Source organism: Ambystoma mexicanum, chromosome 14 (genome assembly GCF_040938575.1).
Source record: "Ambystoma mexicanum isolate Mex_15411 chromosome 14, UKY_AmexF1_1, whole genome shotgun sequence".
Lineage (NCBI taxonomy): Eukaryota > Metazoa > Chordata > Amphibia > Caudata > Ambystomatidae > Ambystoma > Ambystoma mexicanum.
The window spans coordinates 48,007,145-48,028,929 of NC_090940.1; the positions used below are offsets into that span (position 1 = coordinate 48,007,145).

The following is a 21,785-nucleotide window of genomic DNA, read 5'->3' on the forward strand; positions in this document are numbered from 1 at the left end:
CAGAGCACCTCTAATGTGCCGAGAGTACGGCACGGGGCTAGTGGCCTCTGGAGCTCCCAATGCTGCCACGAAGCAGCTATTAGCTTGCGCTGTAAACTACGCGCATGCCGCTCCCGAAACGAAACAAAGTACTGCATAAACGCACCTTACAATTTATAAAGCCTACAATCCCTGTATCTAAACACTAAACACTCAGTGCAGGCTTGCCGTGGAGGCATATTAAACCCCCCATATAACCAAATCCTATGCTAATGCTAATTAAACCCACATTAGCTAAGAGGTACAAAGAAAGTCACTTATCTTCTTGAAGAGCAGTAAAAGAAGAGGAGGAGCTCAGGGACGGGATGTGGTCAGAGCTGAGCAAGGAGTGAGATGGACTACAGAGACTATGGGGATTGTAGTTCAAAAAAGGCAAAGTCTGTTCAGACGGTTGTCAGTGTTTTGTTATGGTTTTTTGAGTTGTTGAAACTGCTGAAGAGTGGTAAATTAAATAAGTTGAAGCATAATGCTCGCCTCCAGTCTTGTCATAGAATGGCTGACCAGCCGTTCTTAGTTACACCCTAAGCTGCTCTTGCTCGAAGCGGATGAGAAGCCTTCCAGGGCGGTTCCCTCTGGGAAACCCCTATGCCTCGGATTCCCGAAAGCCTGGGTCACCCTTTCTATGTCCACTCCTGACACCACCAACACCAATTTTGCACACATGTGTCTTTTTTTGTAGGATTAACACAGTTGTGCAATGCCAAACTCATACACGCTTACTCAAATCCAGGGCAGAATCGCTCCTTTGTCTGGATAAAGATCGAGGGGGGCCTTGAAGGTCAGGGGTAGCCCTTTTTAGACCACAGATAGGTTGCGCGTAAGACCAGGCTTGTGCCTGCGTCCAGGCTATTGTGTCCCTGCACGGGGATGCGATGCAGCCGCAGAGGCACCCTCTCTCCCCTTCCCATCACAATATCCCGACCTCTACATGCGAGATGCTGGCCTAATACGGGGCGCGTAACGCGTTTGCTGTGCCCCCTGTGGCCAGTACCCCCTTGCTTAATTACTCTCATGACCACCTTTCTGGTTCTGGGGGTACCTTTAGTTTGCGTTAGGTGTGACTATATCTACCATGAAAGTAGAAAACCCTCTGCACCCCTCAATGACGCAGTAAACAATGCGGGGGGAGTGCATCTGGAAGAAAGGGAGCGGTGTCCATGTGCCCTGCGCCTGAGAAATGACCTCCCTCCCCTTACCCAGTACACAAATACATCGCACCAGGGAAAGGCGTTCAGCCAATCAGGTGGCCGGAATGGCGGGGGCAAGAACACATGTCTCAGATCCCGGGTGGGGTTTTTCTTTTTTCTTTCAATGCGGATAGCCTCACCACCCCCAAAATCTCCAGAGTCCCCCCACCACCTCTTCACTTACCCGCGGGACTGGAGCATTGTGCTCCGGTCCCGGCGCTCCTCCCGTCTGGCCGGGTGACACCCCGGGGTGCGAATGGCTTTCATGCCCTGCCAGGGGGACGGACGTGGCCTTTAACGGGCCACAGCCCGAGCTGAGGCTCTCGCTTTGCTGGGGCCTGCCTTCGGCCGGGCCGTTAAAGGCCATAGTCGTCCTCCCGGCAGGGCCTGAAACCCTTAATATTTCTTACAGAAACACACAATGGCTTGGCTCTAGTTTGCCTACTTTTAGACTTACATCACGGTCTCTAGAGGCTACACTCTCATCCTTTTTTATGCAAATGTCTGGGAGGTCAGTGTCTATGAGGTCTCTTTCTGCATTCTTCTGAAAATGCTATTAAACTTCTTTTTTTTTGTAAATAAGCTCTGTCCTATGATTTCTTTTTCAGACGCGGGGCTTATCGGCTTCATAAACCTCGACCCTCTGGGTCTGGTGGTTCATGTCTAAAGAACCCCTTGAGTGAAAAATATAAATTACACATCGATCCCAGGTGTCCTTAAGAAAAATGTTGATTATAAAAATATGTTGCGTGCCCTTTGCCCCACTGAAGTCTGTTGCAAGGCTGCCTGACGCCATTTGCACGGCCATTCTGAACCTGATGGCAGACATTTTGTTTGAGAAAGCCGTTGTTCCTTTCAGTGGCTAATTCGCTCTCCTTTCAGCCAGTGCTGAGTGGAGTTCTGCATTTATCCCCCACTTCAGTGGCTCCCTCTTGAACTGGCGCGGCCCGTCTCATGGCGACGGTCTGTGAAGTGGCGGGCCTGGCTGGCAGTCACCAGCGCCTTTGTCTCGTCTCAATGCTTGGTCACTCGCTTTGCCTTTTAAGTGCTGCTCTTCCTTGTTGATTGGCATTTGCATGTCTACCTTGAGGGCTCTTGTGATTGGAGCTGGTCAGTGGCGCAGCGGAGGCTCTGCCAATGGCAATCCACTTCGTCCGCCTCCCCGATGACCCTTCCAATGCCAGCTGCTGTAGAAATCTGCATGGAGCCGGGTCAAGGCCTACCCTTGAAAAGGAAGTCCTTGTGATGTGAGGGGACTTCATGATGTGAGACTGGAAAGTCTTCTTGCACTCACACTATAGAAACAAATAAATTGCAGCGCGTCCGTGCGTGGATCGCTGTACTGTTCCAACATGTAACTCATCCTCGATAATCTCCTTAGCCTGTGCCCAAACTAGGATCACTGTTAGGCCTTCAAAGTGTACGCCCGACTGCATTGTTTCTGTGGTGTCTCGCATCTAGATATCCCAAGAAAGTACTTTGCACGGTTCTATATTGTTATGTTATGTTATTGGGATTTATACCACGCACTGCACCCATTTTCATGGTATCCAGGTGCTCTGGCGGACCTGAAAAGGAAGGAGGGTTCGGCTGGGATTGGTTAGTGGGAACCAGAGGGACAAAGCGCAATAGAGCTGCAATATGCTGTTGGTAGCTTCAGTTCAGAAAAAACGGTCAGTGTCTGCTGGCTGTGTTTTGGTCAGTAGTGGTCAAGCAGAGTGGTGTGTATGATATGACATGATAGTTTATTTATATAGCGCCTTTACAAAATATGTTTCAAAGCGCTTCAAGGCAAGAGGGGGAACAAGGGAAAATACAATGATATTCTTAGAGGCCATGAACAGTAAGGATGTGAAATTAACTATCATACTCAGCCTGACGACATTTCAGATAGTGCAAGAGCTAAGACATAGATAAGGAAGGGAGGAGGAGAGTGGGCAGGAAATGGAAACAGACAGGCAACTACTGTACTAGGCCTGACGACATTTCTGGTAGAGCCAGAGAAAAACAAAAGATGAGGGAGAGGGGTGCAGAAAGGTAGGGGAGGAACAAAACAAGTGACTACCATACTAGGCCTGACGACATTTCAGATAGTGCTGGAGGGGGGGCAAGTAAGGGGAGGGGGGATGAGACAGACGAGGTTGCTATCATACTAGGTCCAGGGACAATTCTGATAGAGTAAGTGCATAGAAGGGAGAAAGGGGGAGAAGGAGAGAACAGAGATAAGCAGTCAAAAAGAGTGGAGAAGCAAGAGTGGAGAGCGAATACAATTGCAGAAGTCAGTAGTAACACGTAATGTTGCAAGCCAGGATACACGATGAAGATTGGAACAGCATGATTCAGGGCCACCATGAGTACACAATGCAAAGGAAGTCCAGCATGAGAGTTGAGAAAGGGTGACGCACCGTGAATCAATGAAGTCCATAAAAGTAAAATCCAGCATTGGTCACAAGACGGTGATGGTGAAACCAGAATGTATGGGATCCAAACAGGAATTGACATTTTCTTCGTCTGCCCTTCGCTTCGGTCGCCCGGGCAAAAGACACCCTTGATCTAAGAGTTAAGAGCAGGAAGGAAGAGGCGGGGCTAGGAAGGTGGGTGGTGCTTAGGCCAGGTGACCTAGATCCACTTGCACCTGCTCCCCATCTGCAAAGGAAAAGAGGCTGGAGGGCTGAGTGTGCATGCGTGTGTTCTGTTTTCCTGTGGTGTGTTTTGTGCAGTGGTTGCTGCAATGCATAATGTGTGCGGTTTGTGATGGTTTCAGGTTTCTGTCGTAGTAGAGGGATGTGTGATGTGCCATATATTGTGTCTAATGTCTAGCTGTGTTTGGGAAAGAGCATTGCACTGTTCTATATTGTGCCATATATTGTGTCTTGTGTCTGGCTATCCCTGTGAGAGCGCATTGCACTGTTCTATATTGTGCCATACATTGTGTCTCACATCTGGTTATCCCTGTGAGAGCACGTTGTACTGTTCTATATTGTGCCATACATTGTGTCTCACATCTGGTTATCCCTGTGAGAGCACGTTGTACTGTTCTATATTGTGCAATATATTGTGTCTTGTGTCTGGCTATCCCTGTGAGAGCGCATTGCACTGTTCTATATTGTGCCATATATTGTGTCTCACATTTAGGTAACTGTAACAAAGTGCATTTGCACTGCTCTATGTTGTACCCTGTTGTGTCTCGCATCTAGGTATCCTTAAGAAAGCACCTTGCGCTGTTCTTTATTGTGCTCTATTGTGTCTCACTTCTAGGTGTCCAGGTGGGCGTGTATTTGCACTACTCTTTATTGTGCTGTATTGTGTCTCACTTCTAGGTGTCCAGGGGAGCGTGCATTTGCACTATTCTACATGGTAATCTATGGTGTCTCACTTCTAGGTGTCCGGGGGGCGTGAATTTGCACTATTCTTTATTGTGCTGTATTGTGTCTCGCATCTAGATATACCTAGGAAAGTGCATTCCACTTTTCTTTATTGTGCTCTATGGTGTCTCACTTCCAGGTGTCCTGGGGAGCATGAATTTGCACTATTCTTTATTGTGCTATATTGTGTCTCACTTCTAGGTGTCCAGGGGAGGGTGCATTTGCACTATTCTTTATTGTGCTGTGTTATGTCTCACTTCTAGGTGTCTTGGGGAGCGTGGATTTGCACTATTTGTTATTGTACTCTATTGTGTCTCACTTCTAGGTGTCCAGGGGAGTGTGCATTTGCACTCTTGTGCTCTATTGTGTCTCACATCTGGGTGTCCAGGTGGGTGTGAATTTACACAATTCTTTATTGTGCTGTATTCTGTCTCACATCTTGATATACCTAGGAAAGTGCATTTGCACTATTCGTTATTGTGCTCTATTGTGTCTCACATCTAGGTGTCCAGGGGAGCGTGCATTTGCACTCTTGTGCTCTATTGTGTCTCACTTCTAGGTGTCCAGGGGAGTGTGCATTTGCACTCTTGTGCTCTATTGTGTCTCACATCTGGGTGTCCAGGGGGGTGTGAATTTACACAATTCTTTATTGTGCTGTATTCTGTCTCACATCTTGATATACCTAGGAAAGTGCATTTGCACTATTCGTTATTGTGCTCTATTGTGTCTCACATCTAGGTGTCCAGGGGAGCGTGCATTCACACTATTCTTTATTGTGCTCTACAGTGTCTCACTTCTAGGTGTCCAGGTGAGCGTGTATTTGCACTATTCTACATGGTACTCTATGGTGTCTCACTTCTAGGTGTCCAGGGTGGCGTGAATTTGCACAATTCTTTATTGTGCTCTATTGAGTCTCACATCTAGGTGTCCAGGGGGGCGTGCGTTTGCACTATTCTTTATTGTGCTCTATTGTGTCTCACTTCTAGGTGTCCAGGGAGGCGTGAATTTGCACAATTCTTTATTGTGCTGTATTGTGTCTCACATCTTGATATACCTAGGAAAGTGCATTGCACTATTCTTTATTGTGCTCTATTGTGTCTCACATCTAGGTGTCCAGGCGAGCATGCATTTGCACTATTCTACATTGTACTCCATCGTGTCTTGGGTCTAGCTTCCCTAATAACGTGCATTGCACAACCCAGTAACAACCTGATGCTCAACCACCCTCACTCACACACCGATCACCAACCACATCAACTCAAGCGGCTACACAACCCGCCCCCACCACCTCACAAAAACACTCACCACTTGACATCTCTTGATTCAACTTGCAAGTGTCACCCACCAGCCTCTCCTTCCCCCAGTAGCTCAGACATTTCCCCTCCCAGATCCAGAAGAGCGCCGGCATCTGGCAAATGGCGGCCAGGTGTGGTCTGAACCCCAACAGCACGGCATTGTGCCATCAATACCCCAGTGGAGAGAAATACCTTGGGCTGGCTGCGTGTGGATACCCTGTCTTGGGTGAGGTTGTTCCCTGGCACATGACACAAGGATTATTAGCACACATCCTGAGCTGTATTGTGCACACACATCTGTGTATGTGCCACACCATATGCGGTATGAATTTAGGGGAAGAGGGCGCATTTCAAGGGTGCTGTTGGCACAGGAAATCTTCACATGTGATGGCGAAACACCCGCCCTCGTGACGTTGTTTTGGTTGCAGTTTTTCGCGCAGGGTTTTGCCATGAGATGTGATGTGAGCCATGTTCGCATGACACTCCCTTAACCATTGAATGTTCTGACATTTGTGATGATTTCTGATCTTGCCTGCATGATATCGTATTTATTTAATAGCGATGCGTCTTTTAATACACAGATTTAGTAGCACAATGCATAACATGACGGGCGCCATTTTGTAAACCTGGGCCTTTTCTTGTGTTTGCTTCACACCAGTGATTTCATGATGGTATTCCTCCAGCAAGTGCTTCCTGTTGCCACCAGGAGTTCCCAGGTCCTGGGGAGGATGTGCAGCCCCCTGTGTGTTTGAGTCTGACACTGCACCTCATGCCTCTCCAGCCGGCACACTCGGACACAGCGGGCGCCTGGCCCTCTCTGGGAATTAGGGCACGACACCTTTGAATGAGCCTCGGTGCTCCGCTCTCACGCCAGGCCTGATGCAGCCAGGCTGGTGTTTAACAGCTCTGCCTGCCACTGATGAGTGTGACACCAAGGCGCTTCATACCCTACCCCCCGGGGGTGCACATCATCACTCGGCGCCGCTTTGCCTCAGTCCGCGAGACAGAGCGCCAGGCTCTACACTCATCCCAGCACACGTGCATGGCAGCATTCAGAGAGCATGGGCCACTTGAGGTATTCTGCAACAGGGCGGCATGCAGTGGAGTAACTTTACTGAACATGTTGGCCGGGGGGACATGAATTCTAAATGAAAGGGTCCGCTGCCAAAAGAGTGGGACAAAACGGTGTGCCACAAAAGTTGGGGAGGGGGCACCCATGTCCTCACCCCCTCTAAAATGACGCCTATGATTTTCTGCATCTAAGCGCAGTCCTCACTGGGCACGGTGGCATCTGATGGCACAAGTCTCAGCCTGGTAGATGGGCATTAACACCTCCCTATATCCTTTACCCCCCGCGGTATGTAAATGAGGCTGTTAGGCAGAATCACCTGCAGTACCCTTTGGGAACACTACAGGCAATTAGGACTACAAGTGTAAGCACAATTTCACCTTTGGTACAAGCCTGTACTACACAGTTATGTGGTAGCGATGGCTGAGCAGCCAGGCTTATCTCAAGAGTTTAAGTGAGCAGTAGAACAAGTTACACAAAGGACCAACTAAGGACAAACAAACACTTACTCAAGGTTTCTTGGTAAAAGAATATACATTTATTTACTAAGTCAGTTAGAAAACATTACACTAGCATAAGCATTTCAATATCACACACTAATAAACCACAAAAATACAACCGGTAAGTAAATGAACAAGTTTAGCTCCAAATGAAGTCGGAGCAAAATGGCACTTCAGATACTTAATAAAGGGGTAAAAAGACAAGGTTATAGGAATAGACAACCCAAATACATTCATAGGCAGAGCGAAGGGTTTCAGTTAAATACAACCAGCAATTCTTCTTAATAGGCCTGCGTTCAAGCAGATCTCGCTTTTCCTGAGCTTAAGTCGTGGGGACAAGAAGGAGGACGTCAGGAGGTTCCTGCACTGCCCAGGGATGAGGCCAAAAGTTTTAGCAAGACGTTGGTTTAAGGTGCCAGTGCCTTAAAGTCCACAAGCTGGTTTCGTTCCCTCTGGCTATCCGGTTTTCAACAGCACTCTGATGAAAATTCGACCAGATGGGGCGGTGTCCAGGTGGCTTGCGAGTTGTTTGTTCCCACCAAACTCAATGGGAGAAGTTAACCTTGAAGGGTTCCTCTGTCAATGGAGTTTCAGGCAATTCGGACCTGCAGCAGGGCTTCACCGGTCGTCCAGGAGTTTCAGCAGTCCTCCTCCTTCAGCTCGTCTTAGGTTCCTTCATTCCAGTGGTTGACTCTGCTTTCCTAGTCCCAGGGACCTGCTTTTAAACAGTTTTCCCCCGTTCATTCCAGCCTGGCTGTCACTCACATAGCAGGGTGGCTGTCCTTGCCGGACAGCCAGCCGGCCAATCACACCAGAGTGCATTCAGATCTCCTAGGAGACTAAGCACAGGAAGTTTCGGCACCTCCCTGACATCCTGTCCACCCCAGACACCAGTGGCGCCCCCAGACATTTTTCATAGGGGTGGCCACACTTGAAGTCTTGGGGTGGAACACCAAAACAAACATACATAAATGAATGGGCCGGTGGGAGGGGGCGTGCTTTTATAAGGGTGGCCATGGCCCCCCTTGGCCACCCCTTGGAGGTGCCCCTGCCAGACACTCAGGCGCCAGAGGAGGGCTTCAGCACTGAACCCCGCCAAAGGCCAACGAACAAAGGGACCAAACCTGGTTTGGCACGCAGAGTCAAACACAAGAAGGACCTTTCCTAAAAGAAATGGGAAAAAAATATGACCAGAGTCTGTTTTTACAGATAGGTCTTGGGCGCCATATTGAAAAACATGGCTGACCCAATTTTTAGCTACCGTTGTTAGTGGTTGGAAAAAATCATGGTAGTTTGATCTAAACCACTGCCACCAGTCATTTAAAGTAGGAAAGGGTAACATTTTACTGTTACACGAGTGTTTTGACTCAGGGGAAGCTAGGCAACCCCTCCAGCACTCTATGGGAAGAAAGTATGTGCTGGGTCAGTACATTTGAAGAGACTAGTAAAGTCAATTTAACTTTACATGCCCTGGGAGACGGTAGTCAAAACCCAGAAAAGGTATTTAAACCTTGGGAAGTCTGAAAGACAACCCTGTGCCACTATGGTGCTGTGTGACACACAGAAAAAGATGATGCCACTGGAGTTGTTTTAAAACTCCATAACCAAAGAACACAACAGTAAAACACACATCAAAATACATGAAAGAGTGGGAAAAGGGCTCCCACTCTATCCAGGTAAAAAAATCAAATCCAAGAAATCCAGCAAAGTTGCTGGGGGTCTCAAAAGGTAAGGGAAATCTAGCACATATTGAGAATTCTCCCTAACAGAGGCCCTGTGAGTTTAGGAAAGAAAAGCTGCGTACATCAAGCTTTGCAAATAATGTCATGCTGAGTCATGTCAACAAAGCATTATCATATTGTGCTGGATAGTAGTGCGGAAGGTGGAGAGTAGTGTGGAGACCAATGGAGCACATGATGGGGAATGCGGTAGGTGCAGAGGAGATTGGTGAGTGGCGTGTCTTGGCCGCGCAGCCTTTGTGGTGCAGGTATTTACTGACATCCACTTCCATCGGCGGTGGTTGGCTGGGACCACGGAGGCGGATGAGGCGTGAGTGTTTACAGCGACGTCCCCAGGAATCAAATTTAGGGGGGGCACAGAGGATGCCACAGACTAAACTAGGGTGGCCTTCTATAAAAGGGCAATGTGTATGCTTTTTCCAAATTGACTGGGACAAAGTATTCCAAAGTGGCCCAGGGGGCTAGAGGGGGCTAGAGGGGTAAAATCGTGCATTTACACAGCAAGCAATTCTGTTGTATACTTGTGTATATCTTGATGTTAACAACATTGTCTCATCCTATATTGATATTGAAAATATATACCGCTATATCTCCAAAACTAGATATATCGCCCAGCCCTACCCCTGACTCTCTAAAGACAAATACCCCCTCCCAGAGGCAGACACTGTTGGGGGTTTGGGAGGGACCCCCTAATGACTGCTTATCACTTTCTTTCTTCTGGCAGAGAGAGCATTTAAAGTGGGACCGATTCACCATTGATGGCCCATTTAAGAGACCATTCTTTTGGACCAGACGTTCTTAATGTTTCAGTGTTAAGAAATGCAAAGGGACATTTTTATTCTAAAAGCGAATACACAGCGCCAGTTAAGTTCAGTCCTGGTTCCGGGCCTTCATGGGCAATTTCCTGTTGTCATTGGCTGGTATTGGACACCTGCCATTTCATGCACTTTCAAATGACACAGTGTCCCTGTTGTGTCCCGATCGCATCTGCTGTGGGGGGGCCTTTCACAAGTGTACCATTAATACCCATGGTGCGCAATGCCTTTTTGTGCATCTCGCATCTGGCTGCGCGTACTTTACTGGAAGGTCTCTACAGATCGCAATTAGGTTTGTGGGTTCCTTTATCAGCAGTGTTATTGTGGACATTTTATAGTGCAAATGTAGTACGAGCACAGAGAATAATATCCAGACGGGCGTGTGAACTAGAGGAGCACAGTGGGTGTGTGAGTGTGCACTATAACTGCGGTCAACCAGTGACGAGATATGATCCTTTAAAGCGGCGTCTTCTGCAGAGGTGGAGCCACTGATGTCTCAAGGGCAGTGTGTCCCTTTCAGGCCAGAAGAAAAAAACAGGTTGGGCAAAAGACCTGCAAATGCGAGAGTGACGTCTGGGGAAAGGAGGACAGCAGATTAGATTACCGAGCCCTCCTGCTTCCCTCAGCGAAAGTGGGGGCTCGGCGGAGAACCCTTATCAGGGGCAAGCTAACCGCCAAGACCCTAATTTGAATTTCACAATCGGCAAGCTAACCGCCAAGACCCTAATTTGAATTTCAACAATCGGCGGCCAGTGATTTAGAAACACTTAAATTAACAGTGTTTCTAGCATTACATATAATGGCATAAGAAGGCAGAAAAGCTGGAGAGAGGCAGTTTTGCAGTGATGTAAGCAAACACCAACTGTGATGTTTTCAAATGGAAAAAGTTTGTTCTCAGTTATTAGGTGCTCTGTTGAGCAGGATCTGGCAATACCCCCTGAAATCATTCGACATCCAAGCTTAAATAACAGCACTTATCTACACACACAGCCCCTCCAACCCCAAAACAACAAAGGTTACACAATGAAATGCACACCACACGTGCCCATACCAAGTGTCCCTAAATAGCCCAGTAGCCCATCACAGATGCATCTACACAGTCCTTAAACCCCACTCCGGCAGCCATCAACATCAAAGAAATAATGTACCTAGAGCAACTCACACAATATATAAAACTAGATAACACAGAGATATGCACAAAATCACCTTATCCTGCTCCGACGTTAGCCCCATGCCCCACCTCTTGCAGATCCTAAAACTCCAAACCGTGGAAATGGTAGACTCTATGCTACACCAGACTGAGTAACGTAGCATAGCGGGGCACAGGAGAGAGCTTGATTAATTCTCCTTTGGGGCAGTATTCTGGACAGCCCATGCCACTTTGGTGAATGGCCATACAAAGTTGCAGTTATCCGTGGACAAATGCAAACCCTCCTACCATTACCAATACAATTCACGCATTAAAGCGCCACACAATCCCTTCCAAAACAACCCTATAAAGGATATACATTCTAAACCAGGGACAGTGTATTTGTTAAAGTTCATTTTGTATTATTTTGTTCATCAGCTCAGTATCAATATGAAAATACATCTACAAAATATAATATGAAAGACATTGACTAATCAAATATTAAAAGCCAACTATAAAAGAACACATATCACACCAACCAGTGAACACATATCACACATCATTCCTCACATCCACTTTCATCCCCATTCATACCAACCACCATTCGTACTTGTGCAATAACCGCAATGTGAATACATCTGTTCTGTAACCAGAACCTCTATCTATATCTTAGATTTTTACTGCTGGGACTCATTCATTGTCTCCTAAAGTGCATAAATGTCAATTTTAGAAATGGTATATGTTATCAAGGATTGCTTTAACATATATTAATTACCACATTTATCTATGCAAACACAAGTTAGAGCCAACTCCTGTTGGAGTGGGATCTAGGGTTATGTCTACTCAAGTTTCGAGCAACTCGACAGGTTTATACAATTTCCATATAGTGCTCCTCATCAGGACATATACATCCAAAAAAAGACAATTTTGTAACAGGGATTCAAGTTGGCGCACATTAAATCGTGTCCAGTGCTCAACGTGTGCATTCTTCCAGTTTACAGATTCCAATGCTCCTGTAAGTCAGATGTGTTACTGAAGAGGCCAAATGAACCAATAGGAGGCAGGGGAGGAAAGAAGAGCAGAACATTTACAATCATTCTCTACAACATCCTCCATATTCTAAATCATATATCATTGCTTAAAAAACATAACACTGTGCTTAGTATTATAAATGCCCCTAGATATCTTTGAGCATCATCTGATCTGAGTCATGAAACCCAAACTCATAGTAAGGGAGGCTCTGTCCTTATCATTTACGGAAGGGTGGTAGACTAGCCATTGCTAGCATCAACCACCCCCCCCCAGGCACACACAAGGTACGAGACTTGAGGCTCCCAGGTGAAAATTAACTCTCCACATAAACCACTGATTAAACAGCCCAATGTGTATTTGTAAAATTGTGACTCCAAACGATTGACCCCAATCAGGTAGGCATGCTCCACAATGTTGTGAGTAAATCTTGAAAGCGTCTTACCCATTTGTTTGTGGATATACTATAACAGATGTATCCCAACTTTTATTGCAATTCTTTTAAACAGAATCCCCATGCTGTTGTTCAATTTCGGACATAGCAGCAACGAGTGCTTTCTTAATTTGGAACTCTCTTGTCGTCTACGACATAAGCATATATACGTGGTATGAGGGCGTTGTACATGTTTTATACTGTTACTATAAACTTTGCTGCGGTGGCTATTCTGTTGAGTAACGGTACGCGTACAGTATACCAACCTTGATGCATTTTCCTGTTACTTGCATTGAAGCAACGCCTTCTCTACTTCAAGGTACAGTTACTTTGCCCGGCTGGGGGCTGAAACCAGACGGCACAGAGGCGTAGCCAGTTGCTCACCCCAATATAATTTTCCAAATGAGACCTCTATCAGACTGATTGAGCTGTTCTGTCTATTCACATGGTAAGAAAGAAAGTGGGGGGTGGGGGGGGGGTGGAGGGAAAAGGGGAGAAAACAAGAGGGAAATCTTTTTGTGTGGCTCCCTGTCTCAGCACAACACATCGTGCCCCACCAGATTATTCTTGCCGAAAAACCTGGTCCCGCCGGCCGAGGACCGCCGCGAACGCAGGTCTCCCAGGGGGTCAGCAAACAGGTTGCTGTCACCCGGGGAGGCCTGCCCGCGCGGCGGCCACAGCACCCGGTCAGGACCAGGAGAGAACGGCTGACGCAAGGGCCTGAGAATCTCTCAATTGTGAAAGAGACGCGAGTTCTCACAGTCAAGGTTTGCAGTGTGACCGCTGGCCCAAGGGAACACGGTGGACACTTACCTCGCAGAATGTCCTTTGTTTTGTCTCGTCCAGGCGCTGTGTGTTCTACTCTGGTGTCGCTGAGCTGTAATAAAAGCGAAAGACGAATGATCGCCATTTTAACCATTCACCGACCACTACTTCCTGCGTGGTCACGCTCAGGGTTACCAGGGAGGGGCCATTACATATCTTACCGTGGAGATTTTGTTAAAGGGCCCAAAGAGGTGCTCCTCGACTAAATGCATCAGTAAGCCTCTGTCTGTGTCACAAAGGGCAATGGGAACGCTCCTAAAACCTGGAAGCCCACTGGATGGCTACGCACCTACATGGGGAAAACGCATGAATATTGTGATGGCCATTTAGATAGACCATGGTGAGGCCCATTGGAATAATTCTTGTGGTTGGTATATGTCTCTAATTTATCAAATTGGAAACCCACCAAAAGGGTACGATCTACACAGGAAGACACGTAGATTTCGTAATGCCCACTCAAAAAGACCATGGTGAGGCCCATTGGTTAAATCTTGTGGGTAATTTCATCTCTGATTTCTAGTAGAGATAGCAGGCACGGGTCCACCAGTGAGAAGAAATAACAATAATGAGGATCCCATTACCTCTGCAATAGAAAAGGCCATTGAATATCCTTATTGAGACCAGCTTCATGAGTGCTGAGTCTATAGATCAATATTTGCTCTAATTTAGAGTTAGTCTCCATAGCATTGAATATTGACTACTGTCAGGAACCAGTTGATCTATTATCACCCAGTGTATATCTTCTTCTGTGTGGTTTTCTGTTAAATAATGTTGGACCAACGGAGCGGCCACATATTTCGTGCGGATACGTGACCTATGTTCACTGATCTGGACAGAGACTTTCCTTGCTGTCATACCCACATATAATAGGTTACAGGGGCACCATATGGCATAGATGACATTACTGGATAGACAATGTGTAAACTGTCGAAGTTGCCAATTAAATGTGCCATGTCTGAACCTAGTCATTTTTGAAGTTAGGTGAATGGCAGCAAAAGGGGGAAAAATGAATATTGGTTCTGCTGAGGCAAGTCTTCTGTGTTAGAAGAGATGACATTATTGTCCCAGGATCACACACTTTGGAAAACAGTGAAGGCGGGATTGTTAAGCATTCTACAGTCTGGGCCCTTGAACACATACCTTCTAATCTAAGCTGCGCCATATTCCCTTTTTTGCATGTCAATCACTGACTTGATAACTTTAAAAAGGAGCTGTCTCTTCTTTTGCTTATGTTTGAGCATTTGACACTGATGGGACCCCTTCTGGACAGGTACAAATCTGTGAGGGGTATTTCATGTGTAAAGGTCACATGAGTGCAAAATGCCTAAACATATGCAAAAAGGAGAGAGCACTCTGATTGGGAAAGGGAAGAAAGGAGTAATTTCGCTGCAGGCAGCCCTTTAACGAGCTGCAATAACTGCAAGTCGTTAAGGGCTGCCCGTAGCCTTTTCCAGGAGCTCTGTGGCCCTGTGTAATGGCCTCGGTTGCTTTGTCAACAAGTCCAATTACACTTGGCAACACTGCAGGCAGCACTGCAGAGAGAGTAGCCCAGGTAGGGAGGGCACAAGGGGGCACAGGATTTCAGAGGAGGGGCCCGAGCCCCCCCTGGCCCCGCCCAGCGAGGCAGGTATGGGGCGTAGACAGGGGGCATGGCGGGGTGTGATGGAGAGGAGGAGTGCAGAATGGACAAGATTCCAAGGAATCACGCCCGCCCAACAGGTGAGGCGAGGATGGTAGGGAACGGGAGGGCGAAGGGGTGTACCACCTTCCATGATGCTCTGTGGATTGGGACAGGGGGCCTGCAGCAAGGCATTTGCTGCATGCCAACGCAGTAAATACCTCAGAGTAGCGATATGGCACCATAGGGAGACCAAGGTAACACAGAACGTGGAGTGTGATGGGTGGAGAGTAGTGTGTAGACCTAGAGAGCAGAGGATGGGGAATGTGGCAGGTGTAAACTATTGCAGAGTCCAAGAGAGCAGAGGTAGGGGAGCTGGGAAGGGAGTGCGATAGATGGAGTGTGGTTTCAAGATCTGGGGAGTACAGATGGGGAATGTGGGAGGTGGAGAGTACTTTGGGAGGTGGAGAGTAGTGTGGAGACCGACGGACTTCAGGACTCTCCATTATGGTACTTCTAGAGTAGAGTGGAGATAGGATGCACAGGATGGGGAATGTGGGAGGTGGAGAGTAGTGTGGAGACGGACGGACTTCAGGACTCTCCATTATGGTTCTTCTAGAGTAGAGTGGAGATATGATGCACAGGATGGGGAATGTGGGAGGTGGAGAGTAGTGTGGAGACCGACGGAGTTCAGGACTCTCCATTATGGTACTTGTAGAGTAGAGTGGAGATAGGATGCACAGGATGGGGAATGTGGGAGGTGGAGAGTAGTGTGGAGACCGACGGACTTCAGGACTCTCCATTATGGTACTTGTAGAGTAGAGTGGAGATAGGATGCACAGGATGGGGAATGTGGGAGGTGGAGAGTAGTGTGGAGGCCGACAGACTTCAGGACTCTGCATTATGGTACTTGTAGAGTAGAGTGGAGAGAGGATGCACAGGATGGGGAATGTGGGAGGTGGAGAGTAGTGTGGAGACCGACGGAGTTCAGGACTCTCCATTATGGTACTTGTAGAGTAGAGTGGAGGGAGGATGCACAGGATGGGGAATGTGGGAGGTGGAGAGTAGTGTGGAGACCGACGGAGTACAGGACTCTCCATTATGGTACTTGTAGAGTAGAGTGGAGATAGGATGCACAGGATGGGGAATGTGGGAGGTGGAGAGTAGTGTGGAGACCGACGGTGTACAGGACTCTCCATTATGGTACTTGTAGAGTAGAGTGGAGAGAGGATGCACAGGATGGGGAATGTGGGAGGTGGAGAGTAGTGTGGAGACCGACGGAGTTCAGGACTCTCCATTATGGTACCTCTAGAATAGAGTGGAGAGAGGATGCAAAGATAGGGAATGTGGGAGGTGGAGAGTAGTGTGGAGGCCGACGGAGTTCAGGACTCTGCATTATGGTACTTGTAGAGTAGAGTGGAGAGAGGATGCACAGGATGGGGAATGTGGGAGGTGGAGAGTAGTGTGGAGACCGACGGAGTTCAGGACTCTCCATTATGGTACTTCTAGAGTAGAGTGGAGAGAGGATGCACAGGATGGGGAATGTGGGAGGTGGAGAGTAGTGTGGAGACCGACGGAGTTCAGGACTCTCCATTATGGTACTTGTAGAGTAGAGTGGAGATAGGATGCACAGGATGGGGAATGTGGGAGGTGGAGAGTAGTGTGGAGACCGACGGAGTACAGGACTCTCCATTATTGTACTTCTAGAGTAGAGTGGAGAGAGGATGCACAGGATGGGGAATGTGGGAGGTGGAGAGTAGTGTGGAGACCGACGGACTTCAGGACTCTCCATTATGGTACTTCTAGAGTAGAGTGGAGAGAGGATGCACAGGATGGGGAATGTGGGAGGTGGAGAGTATTGTGGAGACCGACGGAGTTCAGGACTCTCCATTATGGTACTTGTAGAGTAGAGTGGAGATAGGATGCACAGGATGGGGAATGTGGGCGGTGGAGAGTAGTGTGGAGACCGACGGAGTTCAGGACTCTCCATTATGGTACTTGTAGAGTAGAGTGGAGAGAGGATGCACAGGATGGGGAATGTGGGAGGTGGAGAGTAGTGTGGAGACCGACGGACTTCAGGACTCTCCATTATGGTACTTGTAGAGTAGAGTGGAGAGAGGATGCACAGGATGGGGAATGTGGGAGGTGGAGAGTAGTGTGGAGGCCGACGGAGTTCAGGACTCTGCATTATGGTACTTGTAGAGTAGAGTGGAGAGAGGATGCACAGGATGGGGAATGTGGAAGGTGGATAAAAGTGTGGATACTGAGGTAACAAAGGATGGGATATGTGCTAAGTGGAGATTTGTGCAGATACCGGGCTAACACAAGATTGGTAATGTGGTACATTGAGCCTATTAGGCAGACCAAGGGAGCACAAAATGGCAATATGGTAGGTGGAGAGTAGTGTGAACAGTCGGGGCACACAGGATGGGGCGTTGGTATGGGTTAGAAGGGAGCGTGTTAGGTGGAGACCGAGGACTACCAGAATTGGGAATGTGGTAGGTGCAGAGTAGTGTGGAACTGAGCTAACATGGAATAGGGAATGTGGTAGGTGCAGAGTAGTGTAGAACGGAGCTAACATAGAATAGGGAATATGGTAGGTGTAGAGTAGTGTGGAGACCTAGAGAGCACAGTATGGGGAGGTGGCATGGCTGAGAAGTGCGGGTGCTAGCTAGAGGTTAGTGAAGAGACAGACCGAGGAATTGCTGGATGTACATGTGGTATGGCTGAGAAGGGAATGTGACTTGGGGAGAAGAAAGAACTGTGGAGGTAGTGCATAGTAGGAAGTGATAAGAGAGCCAAAAAGTGAACTCTGTAAGACAGGGGTGTTGCTAGGTCTAGGAAAGATCTGGGGCTACGCTAATGTCGGGCCTCAAGGCTAGCTAGCCTTTTGGTTGTAGCCCCTGAGTTTCTAGCCGGCGCTTCAATCAAAATCCCAAAATCCTCCTCTAGCAACACCTCTGGTGTAAGAGTGGTGGTGTGCGGTGGTTGCACGCGGTACAGACTCGGAGTGGCTGATATGGGACTCATTTTGCGTCTTGGGTGGAGTGAAAAGTGCCAGGGGTGGAGAGGTGAGCCATGGACAATGGCCTGAGAACAACATTGCAGCGTGATGAAAGGTGTGCAGTGGTAAAGTTAGTGCATGGTGGGATAGTGGAAGAGCAGAGATGGAACAAGTGGTCGAAGTACAGGCACAATGAAGAAACAGTCCCATGTCCTGTATATGGGATTTGCTACTTTTCACTTCCGGCAGAAACTCTGGCTAGGTCCCTGTTTCCACTTTTAACTCCTAGCACCTGTGCAGATTATATCTGTGTCTGGAAGGGGCACAGTGCTGGAGACCCAATTCTTGTGATATGGTGGCTGCACAACACCGTCAGAAGACCTTGCCGAGTCTGGCATCCTGGGAAGCTATGCTTTTCCAATGGGAAGTGTGACAAATCATGGGGATTAACCTCTTCTCCCCAATGGGGAACCCCGCTGTGAGGCTACGGAGGCGAGCCGCTCCTCAACACCCTCCCTAGGGGTTGAGGCAAGTGGGAGCTCACGGGAGAGACTCCTCCTCTCGGGACAAGGACTTCCATTCCTGTGAGGAACTCCCTAAAGGATATCCCAACATCCCCTCTTTAGGAATACCCTACAGAAACTTGTATGAAGAAAGAACAAATCAAGTTAACAAAAGCATTATAATCATCCCAGTCAAGTTAACGAAAGCATAACATTGAAAGCAAGAGAACTGAATGAGAATCGTTATGGGACTACTCATGCTTGTCCCAGTCAAGTTAACGAAAGCATAACATTGAAAGCAAGAGAACTGAATGAGAATCGTTATGGGACTACTCATACTTGTCCCAGTCAAATTAACGAAAGCATAACATTGAAAGCAAGAGAACTGAATGAGAATCGTTATGGGACTACTCATACTCGTCCCAGTCAAGTTAACGAAAGCATAACATTGAAAGCAAGAGAACTGAATGAGAATCGTTATGGGACTACTCATACTTGTCCCAGTCAAATTAACGAAAGCATAACATTGAAAGCAAGAGAACTGAATGAGAATCGTTATGGGACTACTCATACTTGTCCCAGTCAAGTTAACGAAAGCATAACATTGAAAGCAAGGGAACTGAATGAGAATCGTTATGGGATTACTCATACTTGTCCCAGTCAAATTAACGAAAGCATAACATTGAAAGCAAGAGAACTGAATGAGAATCGTTATGGGACTACTCATACTTGTCCCAGTCAAATTAACGAAAGCATAACATTGAAAGCAAGAGAACTGAATGAGAATCGTTATGGGACTACTCATACTCGTCCCAGTCAAGTTAAATAAAGTATACCGTTAACCAAGTTTGTTAGGTAGGGAACACCCCATGGAAGTAGGGAAAGGTAAGCATTATCCTTTTCCTTAATACAAATATACTTGAAATATCTTCTAAGAGTCTGCGTCCTTCTTTTAACCCGCCACAGCAGTCCAATATTGGCGAGTGTTTGGATTTGGAAACCGATTATTATGGCCCAGACGAATACATTTTTAATTCAGTATCCCATTAAATTGTACCTAAACAGGTTAAGATGTTTCATAGAATGTATGCTGTGTATATACATGCAAACTTTAGGAACGTAAAATGCAGTGGTCTATGTATCAAGCAGGCTGTTCACTAGAAATGGCACCAGGGCCCGAAAAATGATGATCCATTTTTTTCTCACTTTTTATTTCCCACAGCATCTGCCACATTTGAAGACTTCCAAATCCGGCCCCACGCGCTCTTCGTCCATTCCTACCGGGCCCCGGCGTTCTGCGACCACTGCGGGGAGATGCTCTGGGGTCTGGTGCGGCAGGGCCTGAAGTGTGAAGGTAAGTCTTGGCTGGACATGTCTGCTGGCTGGCCGGGTGGGGGGGGTGAGAGGGGGTGGTGACAATTTCTAAGAGTTCCAATCCCTAGCCAAACAAGGCAGTTCCTCTCCACATCAAATGTCATTAGAGCGGAGTTGACCGATGCCGCTGTAGAGACGTGCCAAGGCGATTGGCAGTGTTCTTGATCAGAGACACGGTTGTTCTTGGTGCTTCTGAAGTATACATATAGTGAGTGACTGGTGCCAGTGCTCGGACAGCACAAGCTCTTAAGGGTCTCTAGTGACATACACAACAGTGATTGGCGGAAATGCTGAAATGTGCAAGAGGGATCAATTGACACTGCCAAAATACCCAAAGGAGATTGGTGGCACTACTGAGATATCCCAGGGCCATTGGTGGCAATGCTGAGCTATGCCATTGCGATTGGTGGTCACTGATGAGCTTTGCAAAGATGAATGGTGGCACCTCTGAAGTGTGTACATTTGATTGCTGGCGCTGCTCACACACGCTAAGTAGGCAACATTGTTGAGGTGCACCAAAGAATCTAGCTGCCCAATTGAGATATGCCAAGGTTGCTAGTGTCATTTCTGACATATGCCATGGTTGCCAGATTGAGATGTGCCAAAGTTATTAGTGGTATTGTGAGATATGCCAGTATGCTTCCTGGCCCTGCTGATGGATGGCAAGTTTATCAAGAGCCCTGGTGGGATAGGCAAGGGTAATTGTGACACTGATAAGAAGTGGCAAAGTTACTAGTCGCATCGCTGAGATAAACCAAGGTTACCTGTAGCATTGTTACTGTAAGATATGCCAGTTTGGTGGTGGAGGTTCTGCTAAGATATAGCAGAGTTATTAGCGGCACGGCTGAGATACGTTTGGGTTGTTGGTGGCTTTCCAGAGATCTGCTAGTTGGCACAGGTGAGCGATACCAGCATTACTCTCAGCCTTCCTGAGCTATGCCGAGGTTATTGGTGACACTGGTGAGACTTGCCAAGGCATGTTGGCACTTCTGAGCTATGATGCCATTAGTTGGAGGCACTGCTGAGATATGTTACACTGCTTGGTGGCACTGTTGATATATGTTACTGTGGGGACAATGATGCCAACATGACTTACTGCCACTGTGCCAGCTTAAAGGGTCAATTGGGTGTCACCACACATACAGGGTGATGCTCTTGGCTGGCATTGCACAGATATATGGAGAGGGTCAGGGGGCACTGAACACATGGTAAATGTATGGCATTTCACAGGTATGCAAAGTTAAAAATAACAATTGTTTTACATAGTGCCTGCGACCATCGCCCAGAGGCCTTTTTTAGCTTGCATTAACAGGTTTTCCAAATGTGTAAATGTCATGCATGCACTTGCTGCTCTGGGGTTGCGTGTGGCCCATACCATGTTTCTTCAATCCCAAAATCTTTATATATATATATATATATATATATATATATATATATATATATATATATATATATATATATATATATATATATATAACAAACAGTGAGAAAAGAAAGAGTTTGGAGCTCAGGGTGGCACCAAGGCCTAAGAGGATTGCACAGGGCAGTGGCACACTCAGTACTTAATTTGTTGGGCAATTTACCCGGGCTCAGCCCCGGCACTTATTTCTGAACCCCTGTACTTATTGCTGATTCCGTCTTGATTATGTTGTGGTGTTTTGGCAACTTTATCATTTTAACTAGCAGTCGGTCATAGTAATATAACATCGGTGCTCTGGCCAGGGTTCTGCAGGTGATACCCAGAAAGATCGAGCTAGAAAAGACCAAATCACAAAAGACCGAATTTGGGATGCCCAGTTTGACCACATATATATGGAGGCTGGGGGTACATTTATTAAAAAATATGGAGGGGTAAGGGGGG

General features: G+C 47.3%; 1 protein-coding gene across 4 annotated transcripts in view; it reads left to right on the top strand.

Moving 5' to 3' along the window:
- PRKD1 (protein kinase D1) overlaps positions 1-21,785 on the top strand; it is a 1,050,331-nt gene that overhangs the window by 564,728 nt on the left and 463,818 nt on the right. For all 4 annotated transcript variants that reach the window (XM_069638504.1, XM_069638505.1, XM_069638506.1 and 1 more), the window contains one exon: positions 19,773-19,904. In XM_069638504.1, coding sequence (XP_069494605.1) covers positions 19,773-19,904 — 132 coding nt within the window. The remainder of the gene's footprint in view (positions 1-19,772; positions 19,905-21,785) is intronic.